General features: G+C 36.0%; 2 protein-coding genes across 2 annotated transcripts in view; both read right to left on the bottom strand.

Annotated features, from left to right (window-relative positions):
* Positions 1 to 244: 244 nt before the first annotated feature.
* Positions 245 to 22,209, bottom strand: part of bckdhb (branched chain keto acid dehydrogenase E1 subunit beta) — a 229,741-nt gene continuing 207,776 nt past the window's right edge. The window contains exons 10-11 of the mRNA XM_039747830.1: positions 6,476 to 6,625; positions 245 to 1,070 (exon numbers count right to left, since the gene is read on the bottom strand). Of these exons, the coding sequence (XP_039603764.1) occupies positions 6,485 to 6,625 (141 nt within the window). The 3' untranslated portion in view covers positions 245 to 1,070; positions 6,476 to 6,484. The remainder of the gene's footprint in view (positions 1,071 to 6,475; positions 6,626 to 22,209) is intronic.
* LOC120525489 (tubulin alpha-1B chain-like) lies at positions 7,835 to 9,523 on the bottom strand. The gene has a single exon (XM_039747829.1). It carries the CDS (start codon positions 9,435 to 9,437, stop codon positions 8,082 to 8,084), a length of 1,356 nt encoding a protein of 451 aa, XP_039603763.1. The 5' UTR covers positions 9,438 to 9,523; the 3' UTR covers positions 7,835 to 8,081.

Here is a 22,209-nt window from a genome sequence, read left to right as displayed (position 1 = left end):
ACATCACAAGATGTAGATGGAAAATAAAATGACAAAAGCAGCAAGGCCAGATTAAGTATAGGAAAAATGGTGCTCTAAATGTTGTGGTCAATTGTTACTAGTAAATAACTACTGCAAATAACACATTTCTAAATAAAGAACAGTTGGTACTTTATGAAGTGATGGTAATCATACAGTGCCAAAATGTGCAAAACCTTACCTAAAACAAAATGATAAAGAATACTGTCCCCAAAAAAGACAAATGTCAAAATAAGAGAGGTTTATTCAAATGTGAGAATTGTATTCAGTGTAAACATAATCTCACTTAAACTGGCAGAACTGTTTATTATTTGGGTGATTTCATACAAAGCACTTAAATAGGTATACTCATACATCTTCTATTAATGTCTAACTCTTTGTTTATATACTATTTCTTTTCAAAACCTGATTTTCAATTAAATCAGCGCTGGAATAAAGACTTCAAGAAAAAAGATGACAAACACTCCACTCCAAAAGCACAGGAGGAGATTAAGAAGACAAAAATACATTTACATGAGAATAACGGTCAGTTACTCTGACATAAAACTCCTTAGCAATGAATAGTACCTGGCATAGTTAAAAATCATGTCTTAATGACAAAATCAAAGTTCTATTAATTGTCATTGTCAGAGTATATTTCAAAGAAGCTGCAGTTGTCAGAACCATCAGAATTTATTTGACAATGCACCAGGTGCTCTAAGAACAGAGTACAAACATCCAAAACATTAATTGTATTACAGTTTAGAAATGTAAGACATTTTACATACGACATATCTAGGGGACTGTTTGTAGTATTTCACTATTGTGAAGGATTCTCTTGTACACTTTTATGTTCTTGGATTTTCCAAGATACTTCACCCAGCCTTAGGAAAATAAATATACAAGCAAAAATGACCAGAAAAAAACAGTAATTTGATAAGGTCTCCGCCTAGCAGTGACATACTTTTTGTCAGCGGTTAGAGTAGATTTTAGGGTGATGTAAAAGTCTTCGTCCAAATACAATCATACTCTTAAGGAGAAGGTCAGGAGTCATCTTCTTACCCCTTCAGGCACTAAAACAGAAACACAATTTAACATTCATTTAGACATTGACATCTACTAGTGGATCTCCTTACAGAAAAAAATACAGGCATGTCTTGTGGCGTTTTAAAGGATGAATCAGATTACTGCAAAATATGAAAACAGAATTTTTACAAGAAAGACTGATTCAAAAAAGTTACTAAAGTATGCTATTTTTTAGTTCAATGTATTTTTACAATAAATATTTCAAAAATAACATGAGTGATGGACTGGAAGTTTCAGGGTTCATAATGTCAGTATGGGTTTTTCTCAGTAAACTTTTTTCATGTTTAAACACAGATGTACAACTTTGAAGGAAAAAAACAAATGCTGACATTTTTGACAAATCTGTAAAAACATTGACTAAATAATCTGATACAGTCAATACTTGTTGAAAGCACAATTGGTTTGACTTCCAAACAGAATTCATTTTGGATAGGTGTATAACAATACAGAACACCTACATTTGACATTTAACTTTTCTTAACTGTTTTCTTCAGTCCCTCCATTTTCACTCTGGCTGATGATTGGGGTGCGTGTCATGGGTGTGCTTTAAAGTTTCCACAAGTCAAATTTTCCTCCATGCTATGCTGCAGACTTCCAGAAGGCCATGTGGACTTCATTTCTTCCAGTTCTGATTCTTTCTTGACAGGTTACTCAATCAGCACTGATATGTAACAACCCAATGCTGCATCACAGAAGGACCGGAGGGCTTCTAAATTATTTATTTCTTTATTTTTTTTCTTGTGGCTCCTGAATGTTGTGTTTTATTGATTCTTCATCAAATGCAACATTTAAGAGAAAAAGTGGGGTGCATCACACCACCAAGTCTGAAATGTTATTGAGTTTTGTTCGACATACTATCCTTCATGTGACTAACACTTTCTCTTCTCATCACGATAGTGAAGAGCTTAAAATACTATTTGAGATGCACTTGCTGGTCAGTCTTTGACACTAATGCTTTCAGTTCCTCTAAAACTGACTTTTTGGTGATCAGTCCCCTCATAAAAGGATACAGGCAAAACTGTCTGACTGTATCTTTGTAGCAGATGTTATTAATGCACAGTGCAAACAAATTCTACAAGAGCTAAATTACTCCTGAATGACTTGACAACGGCTGTTCATGCACAAATTTTTGCAATGCACATGCAACACGAGGGATGGAAGCGGACACCAGTGCAGTCCAGTACACTGGCCATTTAGAATATATTTTTTCAGCTTGTGTTCTTTATTATTTATGACTATTATTACTCTTCTTGCAAGATTCTAAAAACACAGATCACATTTTCCGCCTGTAGACTACCCTTGTATAAAACACTACATCTTTTATTCTTCACACTTTTCTGACAAGCCATGCACTGAATGGAGTTTCTTCCAACTCCTCTTCTGTACATCCCACATGGCTAACACCTATTCCACGTCTCCTGCCCCTTCCCTTCCAAACACCACCTTGGAACAGGCATTCCATTTAAGTATCTTCTCCCTCAATTCCACTTCCCCTTTTAGCCATCAAAGATGGCAAAAAAGGTGTTCAACACAATTTCATTGCTATATAAGAGCTCCAACTGAATTTCACACAATGGAAAAACAATGGACCTGGAACAGATCCCTAAGGCAGTCACAACTTCACCTCAAAACTTTACTTTCTCCATCTGCCAATCTGATCACTTTTCATGCTTACTTATGCACCGACATTACCAAAGATGCTAACCATTATTCCACTCCTCAGCTTTCTCAAGTAACTGACAATTTGTGGGTGACTTTTCAAATATCACTTATCTTTAAGTTGATAATTTGTGTAAAGGAATTAAAGAGGGAATTACAAGCCATGACTTTGAGACCATGTCCAGTGTCTGAGATGATAAAGGAGGAGAACAAAATTCAGATCTTATGAGAAACAGACTGAAAAAAAAAAAAAACAACAAAGCCACTAAACAAACACAAAGTCAACAGAACACATCCAAAAGGTCCATACAATGTCTTGAATTAATTATCCCTGACTAGTACTAAAGAAAGTCTTATTTTTAAAACAAATCCAAGATGCCATCTTTGGAAGAAACCACGTGATGACATCACACTTCATAATGCCAACGATCATGTGAGTGGCCACAGGAATCATTGGCTTAACACTAGTATGTTTTTATTCTAAAATAGTAAGACTAAGAGCAGTTTACTTCTCAAAACGGAATGGTGCAGGATCAAACTCGCAACCTTTTGATTCCCAGGCAGCAGCTGATTCTATTGCACCACAGAGGCAGTCATAATAAATGGGTGTCAATGTCGCATGTTAAGGCGGCTTTTTGTTTCTGCAGTTATATTTTTGAATAAAAGCGCAATTGTTGTGTTAAGATTTGTACCTTTTGTGAAAGTATTTGTGTGATACTTCAGGCTTCATACATTATATAGTTTATGCCTACATTTTGTCATCTACTAGTAGAAAATAAAAAACGTTTCTGTTTTAACAATGTGTTTACACAGATTACTGTAGAAACGGAGCAGACATGAAATGTGTGTATTCCAAATAACAATCTATTATTTCCACTTTAAAACTCCACTTCACTCCCAGATAATCGATCAAGGCATGAGCTGGGAGAAGTTTGTGCACGTTCTAAGTCGGTGGGGGATGGAATAGCCGGCTGCTTGCAGCCTGATTTTTATCAGCACATTTAGATGACAAAAGACGCTGGTGGAGAGCTGTGAAGGGATTTAAGAAGCGATTAAGGTGGGACGGAATTACGAGTTTTTTCGTAGGCTCTGGTAATTCTAGTGTTAAGGGCCTCGCTCTCAAGGGCCCAACAAAGTACAATCACTTTTGGTGTTTACAGGATTCAAACCGGCAACCTTCTGATTACGAGTGCAAATCGCTAGCCTTAGAGCCACCACTCTGCCCATGATATCTAGGCAAGTGAATTAAACTAGAAGACAGGCATGGAAAGCTGTAGCATTGTATCATTTAATTGCAATGTAAAACTCTGGAGCAATGAAGAAATAAAATAAATGTTAAAAAAAAAGAAGCTGATTCTAGTTTCTATTTTTGTTACACTAAAAGATAAGGTTTTTTTTTTGAATGACAGCATTTGTACTTGAATGGAAAAGGTAATAAAAGACAATGTTAAAGCATTAGGAAAAATATTTATTTATTTTCTGATTTGGCTCCCTTTATCATCATTTAAAATTAAAATCTAGATGTCTTGGCATCTATACTAACCCCATCTCCACAGGCATTGATACAATTGACTATATTTCAATTGATAAAAATCTCTCTCTTCACACTTTAGCCATGACATTTTCAAATTTTCCTCCTTGACATTTATGATGTAAAGAGTGCTTAATCCTTTACACCTGTTACTTGTTTGGGTTAATTACAGGCCTTTACAGTTGTTTTTACTGAAAAACAATATTATTAGACTCCACTAGGTATTCACCTTAATTCCCTTCCTTTATCTGTGACAGCATTATATGGACAGGCAATACCACTTAAAGCTGCTAGGTGGGTGACAAAGTCACCCAGAAAAAAGCAGCAGCCATAGCTCGGTCTTCCACAAGTAGCTTTGCTAATCCCACCTGTTTATCTTTGAAAGCGGATGCCTGTTACAGAAGTAACCTTTTCATCATAACTTCACCGTAACTTCATTAGGTCTTTGACTAGCTGCAAAAAAATAATGTGCCTATTTCTTACTTCATAATATGCCATATGGACCTGTATTTTGAGTCCTATTTCTTTTAGAATACTGTCGCAATGTCTCTACTGTATCAGAAACCACACACTGCATGCCAACACTCTGACAAAAAGTCAATGTGTAACCTTTATGATCTTGACTGAATACACGTTATGGCCATTTTATGACGTGCCAAAATCCCTTGAATGATGCTGGCTCTGGAATGACAGGTTAAAAGCAACAACACATTGCTTGCCAGTAGTAATTACTATGTTTACCCTGAAGGATTTTGGCTGTAAAAAAGAACAATTTCCTAGCCTATCATATAACTCACAGATAACAGAAATCAAAGTATGATTTTTGCCTGAGTGATAAAAGTGCAACAAGGCAATGAAATTACACTGTTACTTACAATAAAGGTAATATTGGATCTGTAGCGGCAATTTGAACGTTGCTGATTCGAATCCAGTAAAGGCCAGAAGAGATTTCACTCTGTTGGGACCTTGAGCAAGGTCCTTAACCTGCAATTGCATCCATCCTGGGTATAATGTTAACCTGCATCCAGCCCTGCAAGAAGGTCCTCAAACTTAAAAGGAAAACTCGGGGGTTGGTGGCAGGATTGGCACACCAGCCACTGTATATACAGATAATATCTTTTACTGATGTTTTAGTTGAGTAGTACTGAAAAAAATGCTTGCTCATTTTAGCTTCTCTAGCAATTTTTATTTTGGCTTCTCTTTTGACATTTCAAATGCTTTTTTGATCTCTGGCTGTAGTGTCCTGTATTCCTCTATATTAGAATAATCTGTCTTTTTAAATTTTCTAGTACTATGATCTTTTCAGTTTTACTTTTAAAATAATACTCCTATTTATTCATTTTGGCCAATTTTTAAGTCTTTTTGTTATATTGCTTTTAAAAGAAACTTTCTGTATTTTGACCATGGATCAGAAAATCTCTGAAGTGACACCAACTGTCATTTATAGGTGCTTAGTTTTTGCTTTAGCATTTGATGTTTCGTAGATGTTCAAAGTATCCAAGGTCTCTTCTCACCTATTGCCATTTGAAGAGAGGTGTTTGCACCAAAAGCCCCAAATGAACAGACCCTACTGAGGAATAAAATTTAATCAATGCTTCTTTGTAATTAGAGTTTCTCTGCTAAGATTGCTGCTGTTGGAAATATTTGAAATTTAAAAGCTCAAAGCTACAACTTTATGCTTGGGCCAAATTTTATGAACTTCTGAGCAGTGGTTTGACTGTTGGTATAGGCTTTGAACTTTAAAGGCTTGAGACTTGAGAGTTGGAATTCACCTGAAACCTAATCAGCTATTAAGACTAATTAGTGCAAGATGTCTACAAAACTTCACTAAGAATCTTTTGTCCTTTTGTTCTCAAGTTAAAGTGTCCATAAACTTTTTACCATAGACATAAAACCACATGGACACATGTACATACAACTTTCCAGAAATGCTCAAAACATGTTCTGGAGATTTGTTATTCAGGGGTATTTTCTGTTGTTTATAATAATTTGAAAATATGCAATAATATTTGATTGTTTCATGAAAACAATACTTCATCTATGGAATGGAGAAAATAATACCAAAAAATTATATGTAGTTTTCAACATCAGCATACTCTTAGTTAATACATAGTATATACTAATCATTAATACATGTTAAATAATGTCTAATTATAGCACATTTATTCACAAAAAAAGTTCTTAAAATGTACATTTCCTTACCATTTAAAATTAATAATTTAGCATTTTCTTAACGGCTTCAAGACATTTCCACTTATCTGGGATGTAGAAGGGCTCAAAAATATGTGGGAATGGAGTGTCATAGCCACATACTCTAGCAATTGGGGCTTCAAGATTTAAAAAGCATTCTTCCTATGGAAATAAAATAAGGAACACATTTTCAGTTATGCAATGAATAAGAATCTTCCAGCTATTTTTGACAGTTAACAGCATAGACAAACAAATTCACAAAACAAACATATTGTCACGGCAAATGTGAGAAGAGGCAATATTATGGTCTAACACCTTTGCCTAGAATAGATGAACAGCTAGCTCAAGGGCATATTGAGAATTCCTTCTCACATAGAGTACTTACTACATGTTAAAACAGTTTTTACTAAAACTCTTAATATGCTTATTTATAATGATGAACTACAGTTTTTTTTTGAACACTAGAACAATAGATAAGAACAGGGTATTCAGCCCAAAAATGCTTGCCAGTCCTATCCACTTATTTCTTCTAAACTAATATCAAGTCGAGTTTTGAAGAACCCTAAAGTTCTACTGTCTACCACACTAATTGGTAATTTATTCCATCTATGGTACTATTCTACGGTTCTTTGAATAAAGAAAAACTTTCTAATGTTTTTTCAAAATTTACCCTTTACAAGTTTCTAAATATGTCCCTGTGTTCTTCACGAAGTCATTTTAAAATAACAGCCTCAATCCACTGTACTAATTCCATTAATAATTTTAAATACCATAAATCACGTCTCCTCTTAATCTTCTTACTTAAACTGAAAAGGCTCAGATCTTTTAATCTTTCCTCATAATTCATCCCCTGTAGCCCTGGAATCAGCCTAGTCACTCTGCTATGTCCTTTATGTAGCCTTGAGACCAAAATTGTCCATGCTTTGTAATCTAACATTCTGTTAGTCTCTTTAATGGCTTCTTGATAGTGTCAAGTCCACTACAACTCCTAAATACTTTTTATAAGGTGTACTTTCAATTTTCAGACCTCACAATAAGTATTCAAACCTTACATTTTTACTTCCTGCATGCAGTACTTTACACTTACTGACGTTAAATTTCATCAGTCACAAATTTGCCCAAGCCTGTATGCTGTCCAAGTCTCTCTGAAACGATTCAACGGATTCCAAATTATCTGCCAATCCACCTATGTTGGCATCATCTGCAAACTTAACCAAGCTTGTTACTTATACTCCTATCCAAATCATTTATATATATTAAAAATAGCAGTGGTCCTAGCACTGACCCATGTGGAGCATAATTCTTAACATCCACCAATTCTGATAGGAAACCTCACACCATAACCCATAAGACTTCCTGTGTCCAAGCCAATTTTTTTTTTTTTTTTGCCTTCCAATAAATTTATTTTAAATAACAGACAAACCAGGCAAAAGTAAGATAGTCACTAGCCACAAGGTTAAAGGAATCACAATCTTATAAAGATGCATTTCCCCAAACACAGACTTCTCACCCTTTCAGATTTAATGACTACGTGCCAGACTGCAGATGAAACAAACACTCACTAGTGTGAGAAAATGCAGGTGGGCTAAACAATCACTAAAAACACAACTAATTAACTTTAATATTCCTCTCCCTCCTCCTCACCCTTTCCTTCAATTGAATCAACCCCTACTTCCTCGTAGTCTTTCTCCAAGGCGGCCATGTCTTCACGTGCCTCAGAGAACTCCCCTTCCTCCATACCTTCCTCAACATACCAGTGGACAAAAGCACGCTTGGCATACATTAAGTCAAATTTGTGATCAAGATGTGCCCAAGCCTCAGCAATAGCAGTCGTGTTGCTTAACATGCACACTGCCCTCTGAACTTTTGCAAGATCACCCCCAGGTACTACAATAGGGAGCTGGTAGTTGATGCCCACCTTGAAAACAGTAGTACACCAGTCCACAAATTGCATGGTGCGCTTTGTTTTGATTGTAGCAATAGCAGCATTGACATCTTTGGGCACAACATCACCACGGTACAGCAGGCAGCAGGCCATGTATTTGCCATGGCGAGGGTCACATTTGACCATCTGGTTGGCTGGCTCAAAGCAGGCATTGGTAATCTCAGCCACTGAAAGTTGTTCATGATAGGCTTTCTCAGCAGAAATGACTGGGGCATAGGTAGCTAGAGGGAAGTGGATACGAGAGTAGGGCACCAAGTTGGTCTGGAACTCTGTCAGATCAACATTCAGAGCCCCATCAAAGTGCAGAGAAGCTGTGATGGATGACACAATTTGGCTGATGAGTCGGTTCAGATTGGTGTAAGTGGGGCGCTCAATGTCAAGGTTCCTGCGGCAAATGTCATAGATAGCTTCATTGTCTGCCATGAAGGCACAATCTGAGTGCTCAAGAGTGGTGTGGGTGGTCAGGATGGAATTATAGGGTTCTACAACTGCTGTGGATACTTGAGGAGCAGGATAGATGGAGAATTCCAGCTTAGATTTCTTCCCGTAGTCAACAGAGAGACGTTCCATCAGCAGTGAAGTGAAACCAGAACCAGTGCCACCACCAAAACTATGGAAGACAAGGAAGCCCTGGAGACCTGTGCACTGGTCAGACAGTTTGCGAATCCTGTCCAACACCAAATCAATGATCTCTTTGCCGATGGTGTAATGCCCTCTAGCATAATTGTTGGCTGCATCTTCTTTCCCGGTGATTAACTGCTCTGGGTGAAAAAGCTGCCTGTAGGTTCCTGTACGCACCTCATCAATTACTGTTGGCTCCAGATCCACAAACACTGCCCTAGGGACATGTTTTCCAGCTCCTGTCTCACTGAAGAAAGTGTTAAAGGAGTCATCCCCTCCTCCAATGGTTTTATCACTGGTCATCTGCCCATCTGGCTGGATGCCATGCTCCAAGCAGTACAACTCCCAACAGGCATTGCCGATCTGGACACCAGCCTGTCCAACATGGATGGAGATGCATTCACGCATTTTATAAGCGGCTTGGTGTTTATGAAGCGGTGCAGAAGCGATATAAAATTAAAATAGCGTTACTCAACTTGACAGCTAAGAGTTGATCAAAGTAACTGAATGAGCATAATTCTTAACATCCACCAATTCTGATAGGGAACCTCACACCATAACCCATAAGACTTCCTGTGTCCAAGCCAATTTTACACCTATCTACAAGCAACACCCTGAAATTCCACTTCTTCTTCTTGTTACCCTTATTAAATGCTCTTTGAAAGTTAAGATAAATAATATCATATTATGATCACTTTGATCATATTCTTTTTGTTGCTTCCTCATAGAATTCCAGCATGTCAGTAAAACATGACCTCCCTTTTCTGAACCCATGGTGACTGTTCAGTAAAACTCCTGTTCTTGCCATGTATTGCTCAATCTTCTCCTTAATATTTCCTTCTGTTAATTTTCCTGTTATGCACATTAAGCTTACTGACCTATAGTTGATTGGATCTGGCCCATCACCCTTTTTATATGTGCAGTGGCTTCCTAAAATATGCATCAAGGGTTTATACAGAAAAATATGCATCAAAGGTTTATATATGTACTTGCTAACTAACCTCCTTAAGAACTCAAGGGTAAATATTATCTGGCCCTGGTGATTTGTTTGATTTCAGCCTATTTAAACTAAGCTGTACTTCTCTCTCTACAATTTCCAAAGCCCTCAGTACCTCCTTATTAGTCCCTTTTACCACTGGGAGGTATTCTACTTCCTTACATGTAAAGACCTCAGAAAAATATGAGTTTACAGCAGCTGCTATTTCACTGTCTGTATTTTTTTTTACTTCCCCTTTGCTATTCTTTTACTACTAAAATACTGAAAGAATCTCTTTGGGTCATCTTTTGCCTTATCTGTCATATTCCTCTCTAACTGACTTTTAGCCTCTCTAACAACCTTCTTAATGGTGGCCCTCATGTTCTTTGATTCACAAAGAGTTGATTTACAAGAGTTATCAGTCCGATATGCCTTATACAGCTGCTTTTTTCCTTTGTAGCTTCCTTTGTTCAACTCTTTATTAACCCAATGTTGTTGTTTTTTTTTTAAATTTCCTACTAATTCCAATTCCTGCATTATACGTTAAACATTTTTAAACCTGCTACATTGCATCTTGACTGTCTCCATACTTAAAAGCTTATCCCAGTGTATCCTCCTTAGACTTTGCTGCATCTGCTCAAAATTTGCCATGCCAAAGTTAAACTTAACAGTTTCAGTCTTTGCATCTACACTCTTTCAAAACTCTGAGAAATGTATTATATTATGGTCACTTAACCCTAATGGTTCAAATCTTTCTACACCCTCAATTCTATCCTGATTATTACAAAATACTAAATCCAGACAGGCTTCACCCCATGTTGATGCTTTAACATACTGTGTTAATAAAACAGTAACTGAATATTTCCAAAAACTTCTGCTCTTATGATCTGCTATTTGCAATGTTATCCCAGTTAATATTCAGGTAGTTAAAATCCCCCATAACTATAATATTCCCCAGTAAGCCTGCCTTTTGCATATTACTAAAAAGTTGTGCACTGAAATTACTGTCTGAAATGGACAAATAATTTACAAAAACAAGAGGTTAGATAAAGACACCATTAATTAATACTGCCATGAAGAACCAGGCATCATTTCTGATCCCACCAGATTGTTAGGAGAAAACGGTGAGAAGTGACTCTGTTTTAATTTAAATGTTAGTGTTAGTGTTGTTGGAAATAAATTCTTCTGAAAATGCAATGTGCTGAATGAGATGTTTAATATAATTTTGACCTATATTAAGTAATCAAAGCCTACTGAAAGTAAAGTTACACCAAAAATGTGTTGCTGCCTATAACCAACCCACTGTTTATCAGTGCAGACAAGTTTAAATGACTCATTTCAAGTTCAAAATAAAGTTATAGAAACACTTTGTAACAGAGAAAACATAATGAAACCCTAAAGTACACATTGTAATGATTTCCAGCAGAACAAACTAAATGAAACACGTACATGGATGTAGGCACATTTACAATAGTAAGTGCTTCATCTTTGGTTTGCTTTAATATTAATATGTAATAAATATTTAAAGTAGGACAAACTAAACTTTATACTAGATAAAAGCCGAATAAAAGCAAAATGCTTTTCTCTCACAATTACCCAAATATTTTAAATGTTAAGACCAACATGTCAATACAGGGAGGACTCAATGTGTGCCCTTCAGCAAGCCAGTGAACAGACAGTTTTAAAAAAGAAGAAATATGTAAGTTATTGCAGTTGTATGAAATGGACCAGACAAAACATAAAGTATCTTGGGTTCATACTGTCCGCAATGAAATAAAAGTCAAAAGTAAATGAAAAAATCATTTGTTTTTAATTAGCATTTTCAATACCATCCCAACTTTTTCTAATTTGGGTTTGTAAAATCTATGACATGAATGCTCTGTAATAAAATAAACTTGAGAAATATTTCACTGCATGCGTCAGGTGTGCACCCCATTATTTTCTGTTTGTGAAACGAACTTTAAACATGGTGTTGCTGATGAGAAGCCAAGTTATAATAAACATTAGATTCTACACTCCTTTTAAATGATATGCTTAATATTTATATACAGTGGAACCTCGATTATCCGGTCTTCAATTAACCGTGCATTTGGTTATCCGGGATCGCCTAAAAAAAAAAAAAGATAGACTTCACAAGACCGCCAAGATTTCGCCTCCACGAATTCCAACTACAGCAATAAACACTACGTGTGTCACAGCTTAAGTTTTCTTTGTTAATGGGTTTCTGAGAATTATTCTAAAAGGATTGAAAGTATAGCATCTGTGCACCAGCCAGGCGATCCCCTGCTATGAAAAACCATTATAGTTAATCCGATGCAGAGGACTCATTGCAAACACTCTGCCTACCCTTTTTTCAAATTCTGACGACTACCATTCGTCAATAAGTTTTGTATGGGTCGCACCGTTCATTCAGTTGGCGTCCGCACCTCCAGGTTAGAAAGCGGCTTTGCGTAAGTTTGTGCCGAAATGCTGGGGTCCAGTGCGGGAGTGAAAAGAAAAAAGAGTTGTTTTGTCAATTGCTACAAAACTGCAAATTGTTGAACGTGCCGAAAAGGGGGAATCAATTGCTAAGCTTTCATCTGAATTTAACATCGGAAATCAAACAGTGCGTGATATTGTTCAGAAGAAAGATGAACTCTACAATTTCATAACTTCATCCAATACATTTAACGGGATGAGTGTGCGCAAGACAACAAAGGATTCAAAATTTGACAATCTGGATAGGGCTGTGTTCGAATGGTTCAAGCAAAAACGTGCCGAGGGATGTCCTGTATTTGGGTCATTGCTGCTTGAAAAAGTGAAATGGTTTCACTGTGAGATGAAGATTCCTGAACCATTTGCTGCGTCTCAAGGATGGCTGCAATGTTTCAAATCTTGCCACGGAATTAGACAGTTAGATTATCCAATATGAGAAACTAAGCGGTGATTCTGACACTGCAGCTCTCAATGTAATGGAATTTAAACGACTTGTCATGGCTCATGATCTTTCACCTGAACAACTTTATAATGCTGATGAGACTGGTTTGTACTGGAAGGCTTTGCCATCAAAAACGCTCGTATCAAAAGAAGAAAAGTCTGCTCCAGGTCACAAGTCCAGTAAGGAATGAATAACAGTGCTAGCATGCGCTAATGCTAGTGGTTTGCACAAAATGAAACTCATATGCATTGGAAAGTCTAAGAATCCACGATCATTTAAGGGAACAAAAATGCACAATTTTCATGTCCTTTACCCCAATCAGACCAAAGCATTGATGAACAGAGAGATTTTTATACATTGGTTTTTTTTAAACATTTTGTTCCTGCTGTTCGAGACCATCTACGTTCCAAAAATTTGCCACAAAGAGCTGTGTTACTGTTGGACAACGCACCTTCCCATCCTAGGGAAATTGTCCTGAAAACAAGAGATGACCAGATTTTCGTTGCATATTTTCCTCCAAACGTGACGTCGCTTAAGCAACCTATGGACCAGGGCGTCTTAGAAGCATTCAAGCGTCGTTACAGGAAATCTTTACTCTGTTCAGTCTTGGAAGACGATGGAGATCTCCGTGAGTTTTACAAGAAATGAATAATTAAGGACTCAATTTTCTCATGTTCTGAGAGTTGGGATGACATGCCAAACTTAACCTTTCGAAAGTCATGGTGAAAATTGTTCCCTGATGTGATGGATAGTGTTGAAAACGTCAATGACAGTAAAAGCCAAGAAATAACAGCAGCATCGCTGTTGGAGGAAATTTAAAATGTAAATGGATTTGAAGATGTCGACAGAGAAAACATCAAAGAATGGCTATTCTCTGATAATGATAAGCCTGGATATCAAGTGAAAGAAGACAACGTCATTGCTGCGGAAGCGAAGTACGGATTTGTCCGAAGAAAGCGATGATGACGCGGTTGAAGACAAACCTTCAGAAAAGAAAGTTTTGCTTGCAGAAGCGCTAAATTGTGCCGAAACATTGCTAGACTTTCTTGAGCAGGGAGTGGATTCAAATTTTAATGACATCCTAACACTTCGCAAACTCCACACCTCAATAAAATTAAAAGCGCTTCAAGAACACAAAGCAGAGTCTTCTATCTGATTTTGTCAAGAAAACTTCATAAACATAAGAAAGGTAAGAATTTCACTGTACAGCACCTATACTAGCATTTGCGAATTTTTAGAATTATTTTCGATTATCCGTGATTTTTGATTATCCGGATGATGGGCGCCGGTCATTAAACCGGATAATTGAGGTTGTACTGTACTTATTTTTAACATATTACATTCTATTGTCTTTCATTTTTAAAATGTTCTTAGGCATTTTGTCTTACATATTAGCAATTTTAATGTAAACCCAAAAAAACAGCATTAAGACAGGATTCACAAAACACAGACTAAAGACATACTTTCATTTTTCAGTTCAAATGGTTAACACTTGTCCATTGTAAATGTCACACAGAAAAATGTCCTGACAACCCCCTTGAGAATCCTCTAACAAAGATTAGAAGTTATGGTTCTTTTAATCAATTCGAACGAGAAGGTTTAAAGCTTCTCCAAACCATGAAATACAGATATAATATTAAATTGTGGTCAAAAAATGACACCTGATAATTTGCTAGCAGAGGCTTTACAGGATTATCCAGATGTATGTGTATTATCACTGAGGAGTGGCTTATACTTCTAATAATTCTCTGCCCCAATCCTTATATATAATTTGATACTATCCGTATGTATGGTGTTTGCGTCAATATCCCGTATGTGTGGTGTTCGCATCGTCAATACCCCGTATGTATAGTGTTAACATCACTATCCGTATGTACAGTATGGTGTTTGCGTCAATACCTCGACTCGATACAAGTGCAGTGCAGAACCATGCAATGAGTATAGTAAGTCGGTGTTGGTTCGAGCAGATAACAGTAAGTCCGGTTGGTTTTTGGAACGTTGGTTTGGTGGGGCGTGCTTTCCTGGACTAACATCGTTGACTGACTTAAACCCTTCTACTGCACCGGAACCGTAAGTAATTTAGAACGCATCACTATTTGCTTGGTACGCTGAAATCTATCTTTGGGCAGTATGGTTATGTATCCGTCCTTCTGACATCTATTGGCAAACTGAGTAATGACGGCTGGGTATTGACAACAGTCATTGTTTAAATTTTAGCCAATCTCAGATCTAAAATGATCACGTCAACAAAATTATTACTCGGACTCTGATTAGAGTCGTAAAATACGGTTTGTTTTGAAAATTTGTTTGCCGGAAAAAATCAAATGAGGTGTGCTGAAGAGCTGAGTTCACGTCTCGCAGCCCCGTTTAAACAGGAAGCTCTTCATTACATCGGCTGAAAAGGTCTATTTTAAGCACAAATCAGTGCCATGATAACAAAATCATTTCAAGGACTTAAAAAAACCCAAATAATTCTTTGCAGAGAAAGTATGGATTTCACAAACATAAAATTTGTAGCCCTATTCGATCAGGCTCCCAGTCGCTAGTCTTAAATAATAAAAACGTATCTCCAAGGCAGTTGCATACCTGAACAAATTATATAGCATACTACTGTAACAATATTTTAAAAAGACTATGCTAGATTGTACATTCAGCAAGGAAAAAAATTGGAGAAGGAATTCCATGTTGTTAACTCCTGAATGGGGTTTATCAATGAAGGACCTATAAAAATTCCAAAGTCATCTCACTGCATTGGAAAGGCAGAGGTGTAAAAGAGTCCAAGTAAGATGGAATGGGCATGAAAGGCAGACTGGTGTATGGTTTCATAACATTTGCCTAGGAGCAATCTGACAATGTAGAATTAAATGCAGTGTATAATTTTAAATTTCATTAAATCCTGATAACTGATGAGAAGTGCATTCTAGAGAAGCTTACTATTCATTGTCGTCTTTCAGTGCTCAGTAATTATTTTGTAAGTTAAAGTTGCCCAAAGCAAATTGATCAGCATAGAAGGTCAAAAGACTGTTGGGGCCATAGTAACTGAAGCTATAGTATTTTCTTCTTAAAGAATCATTTAGTTATGCTAAATGAGTAATACATTGATTTTCTTAATTCAACACTATTATTTGGTTTATCTTTATAGATAATAGCTTTATTGATGTTGTGAGTTATAATGCATGTTAGTGATATAATAAATATATCTGTCCCTGTTTAGGTTTAGGGAGTATTTCTTAGAGGTTTCCATTCTTGGAACTCTATGTGTTGCATTATCTGGAACACTCAGCAGCTTAAGTCTGAATTCCAGAAGTTTACTTTAAATGAATAAAGAGCTACAGCATGTCAAATTGCCTGTCTGTTTAATCTTTTCAAAGAAACAGACACATCCTGAATACCATTATACAGATGACGTGGCAGATCCTTCACTTACATTTCAATTAGATGCATGATTATTTAAACACATTTAAGATGGCAATATCAAACAATTGACTGAAGCACAAAGCAATTTTGTGTGCCTTGCTAAAACCAAATGACTTCAAAGGAAAGAAAGATTAGTTTAGGGTGAAGTTTCAGCTTGAAGATCTCCAAATAATTTGCCAAAAAATAAAACTATTAACATTGATCTTTAAAATGTCTTTGTACACAGAGCACTCTAATAAAATTATGCACAAATATTTTTAAATGATGTCATGATGAAAAATACCATGACATTCTGAACCTGCCAAACACAGTGATTTTATGTATCACCATCAGATATTCTGAACTGTATTATTTTATTAAATTTTAATTTAAAAATTATTTTCCTTCTCTTATTCTTTGATTCTGTAGAAATTATTGGATAACTGTTGTTCTTTTGCTGGTTTCACTTTCCAATTTCAGAGTTTGCTTCTCTGATAATAGAGCCTTGTATTGAGATAAATACCCAATACTCATTTTTTATTTTATAAATTGTCTTTTTTCTGCATGTATCTACTGTGAATTGTATTTGTTGATGTTATTCCATGTGAAATATATAAAGTTGCTTTAAAGCTAGATATTTCATATGACATGATTTTAGATACTGTTTCAAATATAACTTCTTAAATTTATCATTGGCTTTTTGAAGCATATTTATTTTGGAAACAACCTTAAAAGTACACCATGCTATTATTTAATATATGAATGGTGCCTTTCTATAATTCATTAAATTTATAAAAGCAGACACAGAAGAGAAGCGTTTGCATGAATGATTTGGTAGGTAGTCAGACAGTTAGATAGTAAGAAACGTATTTGATTCTAGAGGGAAATTTAGCAGTTTTTATTGCATTTACAGATGATTACAGAATACATGAAAAACTTGGATGTACACACAAAGAGGCACATTAAAAGAGAAAAGACATATAAAACACAAGTACCTAGTTATAAGATTATTAAAAAAAATCATGTAAGAAATGTGTGTCAGTGCACACTATACAATGGACAAGTGGCCTGAAAATGGTTGGCTTCAATCATGCATGTACTAGATATGTATAGTTATTTATCAATCAATTTTCTTAAAGTTAATTCAAGTTTAATAAACCACTTTATATATCATAAATGATATATGAATAATTTTCTGATGAAGGAAATGCTGCAATTGTTGTGTTGTTATATTTAAGCTCAGCCTTTGACAACAATGACCAACCTTGCCCATTAATGAAAGTTCAGCTTAAGAACCGAATCAGGTCAGAAATGGATTGAAGGTACTCAGATATAAGTCAATATTAATAATTTAAAAAGTTAGTAATGACCTGAACATAAAGACATATCGTTCAGTTAAAACAACAAATGTTCTTTTTGTATGTGTTGCATCTGAAAATGAACCTCTGAACCAAGATATTTTATTATTCAGGTATCACATTATGAAACATATAGCTGATTATTTAAACACTGATATGATTTATAAGATAATAGTAGGCGTAAAATGTTTTATAAATCTACTGTACATGTACAGAATTAGAAATAAGAAAATATTAATTATACCAAGAAACATACATCTTAATTTCATTCGTTTTGGCTTGTTAAACTTAAGAAGAAAAAGTATTACATCACCACAGAATCAAGTGTCCTTTTTGCAACAAACAGTAGTAAAGGAGAGGAAAAAAATAAATCCACATACACAAGTAGAGTAGGACGTTCTAACACTGATACTCAAGTAGGAGTTCCTGAACACTTTTGTTAGAACCTACTAAATATAAATCCAATGAGAATTACTTATACAGTACTTTAACTACATTATAGAAGCTAACAGTTAAAATAGACAAGCCGATGTATTATTCTTGATATCATCTGAATTTAACCTTTTATCTTTGTACTAGCAAAATACCCGCGCTTCGCAGCGGAGAAGTAGTGTGTTAAAGAAGCAATGAAAAGAAAAGGAAACATTTTGAAAATAACGTAACCTGATTGTCAATGTAATTGTTTTGTCACTGTTGTGAGTGATGAGTGTTGTTCATCATATATATATATATATATATATATATATATACACACACATATATACACACAAATACATACAAATACATATATATATATACATACATACACACACACATATATAAACATATATATACATATACATACATATCTACATATATACACACACAGCTATTTCGTATCAGTGCAATACGCTGTTTGTTAAAACGGTTGACTCCCGCTCTTACGTGCAATAACAAATCAAATCATTCAGTTGTCTTTACTCTTATGTCATTTTAGAGCTGGACGCCTGGCATCTTTTTTTGGCCACAAGTTCCTTTCTGTTTGGTGTGAGGTTCTGTGTTGTGGAGATTCTCAGGATGGATTGCAGGTGCTCATCAGTGAGGCGACTCCTGTGTGCTGTTTTGTTAGTCTTTATCACTGAGAAGAGCTTCTCACACAGATATGTGCTACCAAACATGTACAAGGTTCGAGCCGCATGTAGACGGACTTTTTTTGTTCTTCAAAGTCACCAAAGCGCCGTGCAAACTCAGTGCGCAATAACTCTAGTAAGCGGTAAGTGTTCGGCAAGGCAGCTGAAGCGCTGCATTATGGGATCTGTAGTTTATTGTGTTACCAGCGCTTCATATACCCGGGCTTTAATAACAATAATACAGTATATAAAATGATCTCGGGCGGATATAATTACACGCCGGGCGGATGTGGCCCTGCCCTTGAGTTTGACACATATGGACTAAATAGAACTTGAAAAGATATATTTTTCAAATGTGATCGCAATTCAGATAGAGTTGACACGCACTACAGCCTGCATGCCTCAATGAGTCATCCTCCCCTCGCTCTTACTTTTTACCGTTCATCTAATGAATACACTGAGTATGGCTTTACCAAAACAATCATTGATGGCGAATAAAGTATCCATTATTCGAGTATGTAGATCAGTATATATATATACATATATATATACCCGCGTATCGCAGCGGAGAAGTAGTGTGTTAAAAAAGGTAGAAAAAGAAAAGGGAACATTTTAAAAATAACGTAACATGACTGTCAATATACAGTATTTGTTTTGTGAGTGTTACTGAGTGTTGCTGTCATCAAGGATTTGATTATCATTATTTCTTTCAATCAGGTTCGTATTTGTAGGATGTGTTGTGTTCAAGTTACATTCCGTGTTTGTCAATCGCTGTAAAGATGACAGGTTTCATTCATCGATTCGTTTCTTACTGCATCAATAAACAGCTCGTCTTCTTCTTTATCTGAGACCTGACACACTGCATGCACGGGTTTTTTTTACACTGTCTTCCTTTAGCGGGACATTGACTTTTTCCACCGTGTGCTTTGTTTCCACAGTAGCTGCATTTATGAATATGCTTATCAGACGCTTCATATTTTTGCTGCCTTTTCAATTGTGTAATTCGGTTTTGTTCAGCGCTCTTTGGAACTGTTGCTTTTATCTGTGCACTGCGCCAGTTCACGTGAGCCACTCGGTGTACATGCATCGAAGGTTCCCAGCTGTGCTGGTGCCATCTCGTGCTATGTCCATAGCTTTATTTAATGTTACCTTAGTCCTGGCACTTAAAACTTTCTCTCGCAGTTTCGCTGAGTTTGTGTCAAACACCACCCTGACCATCTCATCTTCCTCTCCATAAGCACAGTCCTTCACCCGTGAATATTTACCCGTGGCAGTTTGCTATTGGATTGCCGCTGACGGACGGCCTTATATGGGCAGGCACTAAATTACAAACGCCAGCGGCAGCCTGTCTATGAACTTAATTTAAAGTGTAGGTTTACATCGTGCTTTGTTTCAAGTAGCAGAACTCATGAATATGGTTGTATATGTCACTCGCTCGCTTCTTATTGTTTCGCTGCCTTCTCAATTATATAATGCATGTTTTCTTGAGCGCTTTTTTGAGGTCTTCCTGGTTTTCTATGTACTGCGTGATTACGTGGGAGGCGTGATGATGTCACACGAAACTCCGCCCCCACGGCGTTGAAGCTCATCTCCATTACAGTAAATGGAGAAAAACTGCTTCCAGTTATGACCATTACGCGTAGAATTTCGATATAAAACCTGCCCAACTTTTGTAAGGAAGCTGTAAGGAATGAACCTGCCAAATTTCAGCCTTCCACCCACACGGGAAGTTGGAGAATTAGTGATAAGTCAGTGAGTGAGTGAGTGAGTCAGTGAGTGAGTGAGTGAGGGCTTTGCCTTTTATTAGTATAGATTTTGTTTTGTGCTTTAAAAAATAAGATTGACACTTTTTAATATTAATTTAGTCTAGATTCTTACATTTGTCTAGTGTCAAAAGTTAAGATATGGGTGGTGTCAGCCCAGGGGTTTCATTAAAGGATTAAGTAGGGTTATATACATGAAATACAAAACTGCAGGGACTTATGGCCTACAACATGTAAACAAAACATGTCAAAGCTCCTTTACCAGGTACTAGAATCAGAGGTATGGAACTGCATGTAAAACTAGGGGTACTCAGATTACCACAGTTTTCACATCTCTCACCTCTTAGCCTGAAACAAATAACCTGGGTGCTCCCCCAGACTGTTTCTAGACAGACCATTCTGTTAAACATGTGTGGACCCTCAGGTCCTGTCATTGTGTGGTTTATTTTATATTTATCAAAGAAATTTCGGTATGTAAAGAAATGTGCTATTAGTATACTCCATCTTCATGTTCTGAAGTTAGATATGGTGTTCCACAGGGCTCCGTACACAGACCTTTATTGTTTTCAATTAACCATTAAAAAACATAACTTATTTCCTCTGAGGCAGACGATACTCAGCCATACTTTTGTTTAAGAATAAATGTTTCTCCTATACTGTCCATAATTAATTGTTTCAAAAAGTTAAAGGAGTGGATGGCGACAACTATATGTCTGTGGATAAGGAAAAATTACAACAACACCGTTCCCACTACAAAAATACAGGAAAACAAGTGGTTGAGAAATTATTTTATATATATTTATTCATGTAGCAGAATTGGATACTACACCTTATCTGGCTATTTTTGCTGACCATGTGCATCCTTTAATGGGTACAAATTAAACACATTCTAATGGATACTTCCAACATGATTGTGCACTGTGTCACAAAATAAAAGTTATCTCAAACTGGTTTCATGAACATGACAAGATCCAATAGAATACTTTTGGGATGTGGTAGACTGAGAGATTCGCAGCACGAATATGCAGCTGACTTATCTGAATCTCAAAAGAATGTAAAGAATTGACACTTTTTAAAAAAGCAAAATTAGTCCCTACCAAGTAGTAGTATATGGTTCCTAATAATATGCTCAGTGAGTGTATATGTATACTGTAAACACATTGTTTGTATACTGAATATACTGTAATATTATACTGTTATTTACTGCATACAATATATAACATTTGAAAAAAACATTTATTCATAAAGATTGTTTCACATTCTAAAACTTGCTTAATACAAATCAGGTCATCATAAATGACACCTGTGGAGATTTTCTTTGTGCGATTTGGAATTATTATGAGGATTAAAGCATTGGAAATATTAAATCATCAAGCTTGTTTATGTCTTTGTTGATATGTTTTCTTGATTAAATAATAATTCTAAAACACTACTTACAATGAATGATTTATGATGGTTCAGTCATATATCATAATATTTTTTCTGGCTGTGGGGGAAAAAATGCTAATACACTAATAATCACAGGAAGAAATATCAGAAAGGAAAGTTGGTTGAGATAATCACAGTCCTAAACACTTCTGCAGTATACTCTATTAAATAGTCTATTAGATTCTAACACCATGTTTCTATACTTGCAAAACAGAAACATTACTGTAGAGGAA

This window comes from Polypterus senegalus, chromosome 3 (genome assembly GCF_016835505.1).
Source record: "Polypterus senegalus isolate Bchr_013 chromosome 3, ASM1683550v1, whole genome shotgun sequence".
In the NCBI taxonomy this organism is placed as follows: domain Eukaryota; kingdom Metazoa; phylum Chordata; class Cladistia; order Polypteriformes; family Polypteridae; genus Polypterus; species Polypterus senegalus.
This window is presented reverse-complemented; position numbering and strand designations above follow the sequence as displayed.

What these genes read in the sequence shown, in the direction of transcription:
- LOC120525489 (XM_039747829.1), bottom strand. Translation starts at nt 9,437, where the DNA reads ATGCGTGAATGCATCTCCATCCATGTTGGACAGGCTGGTGTCCAGATC.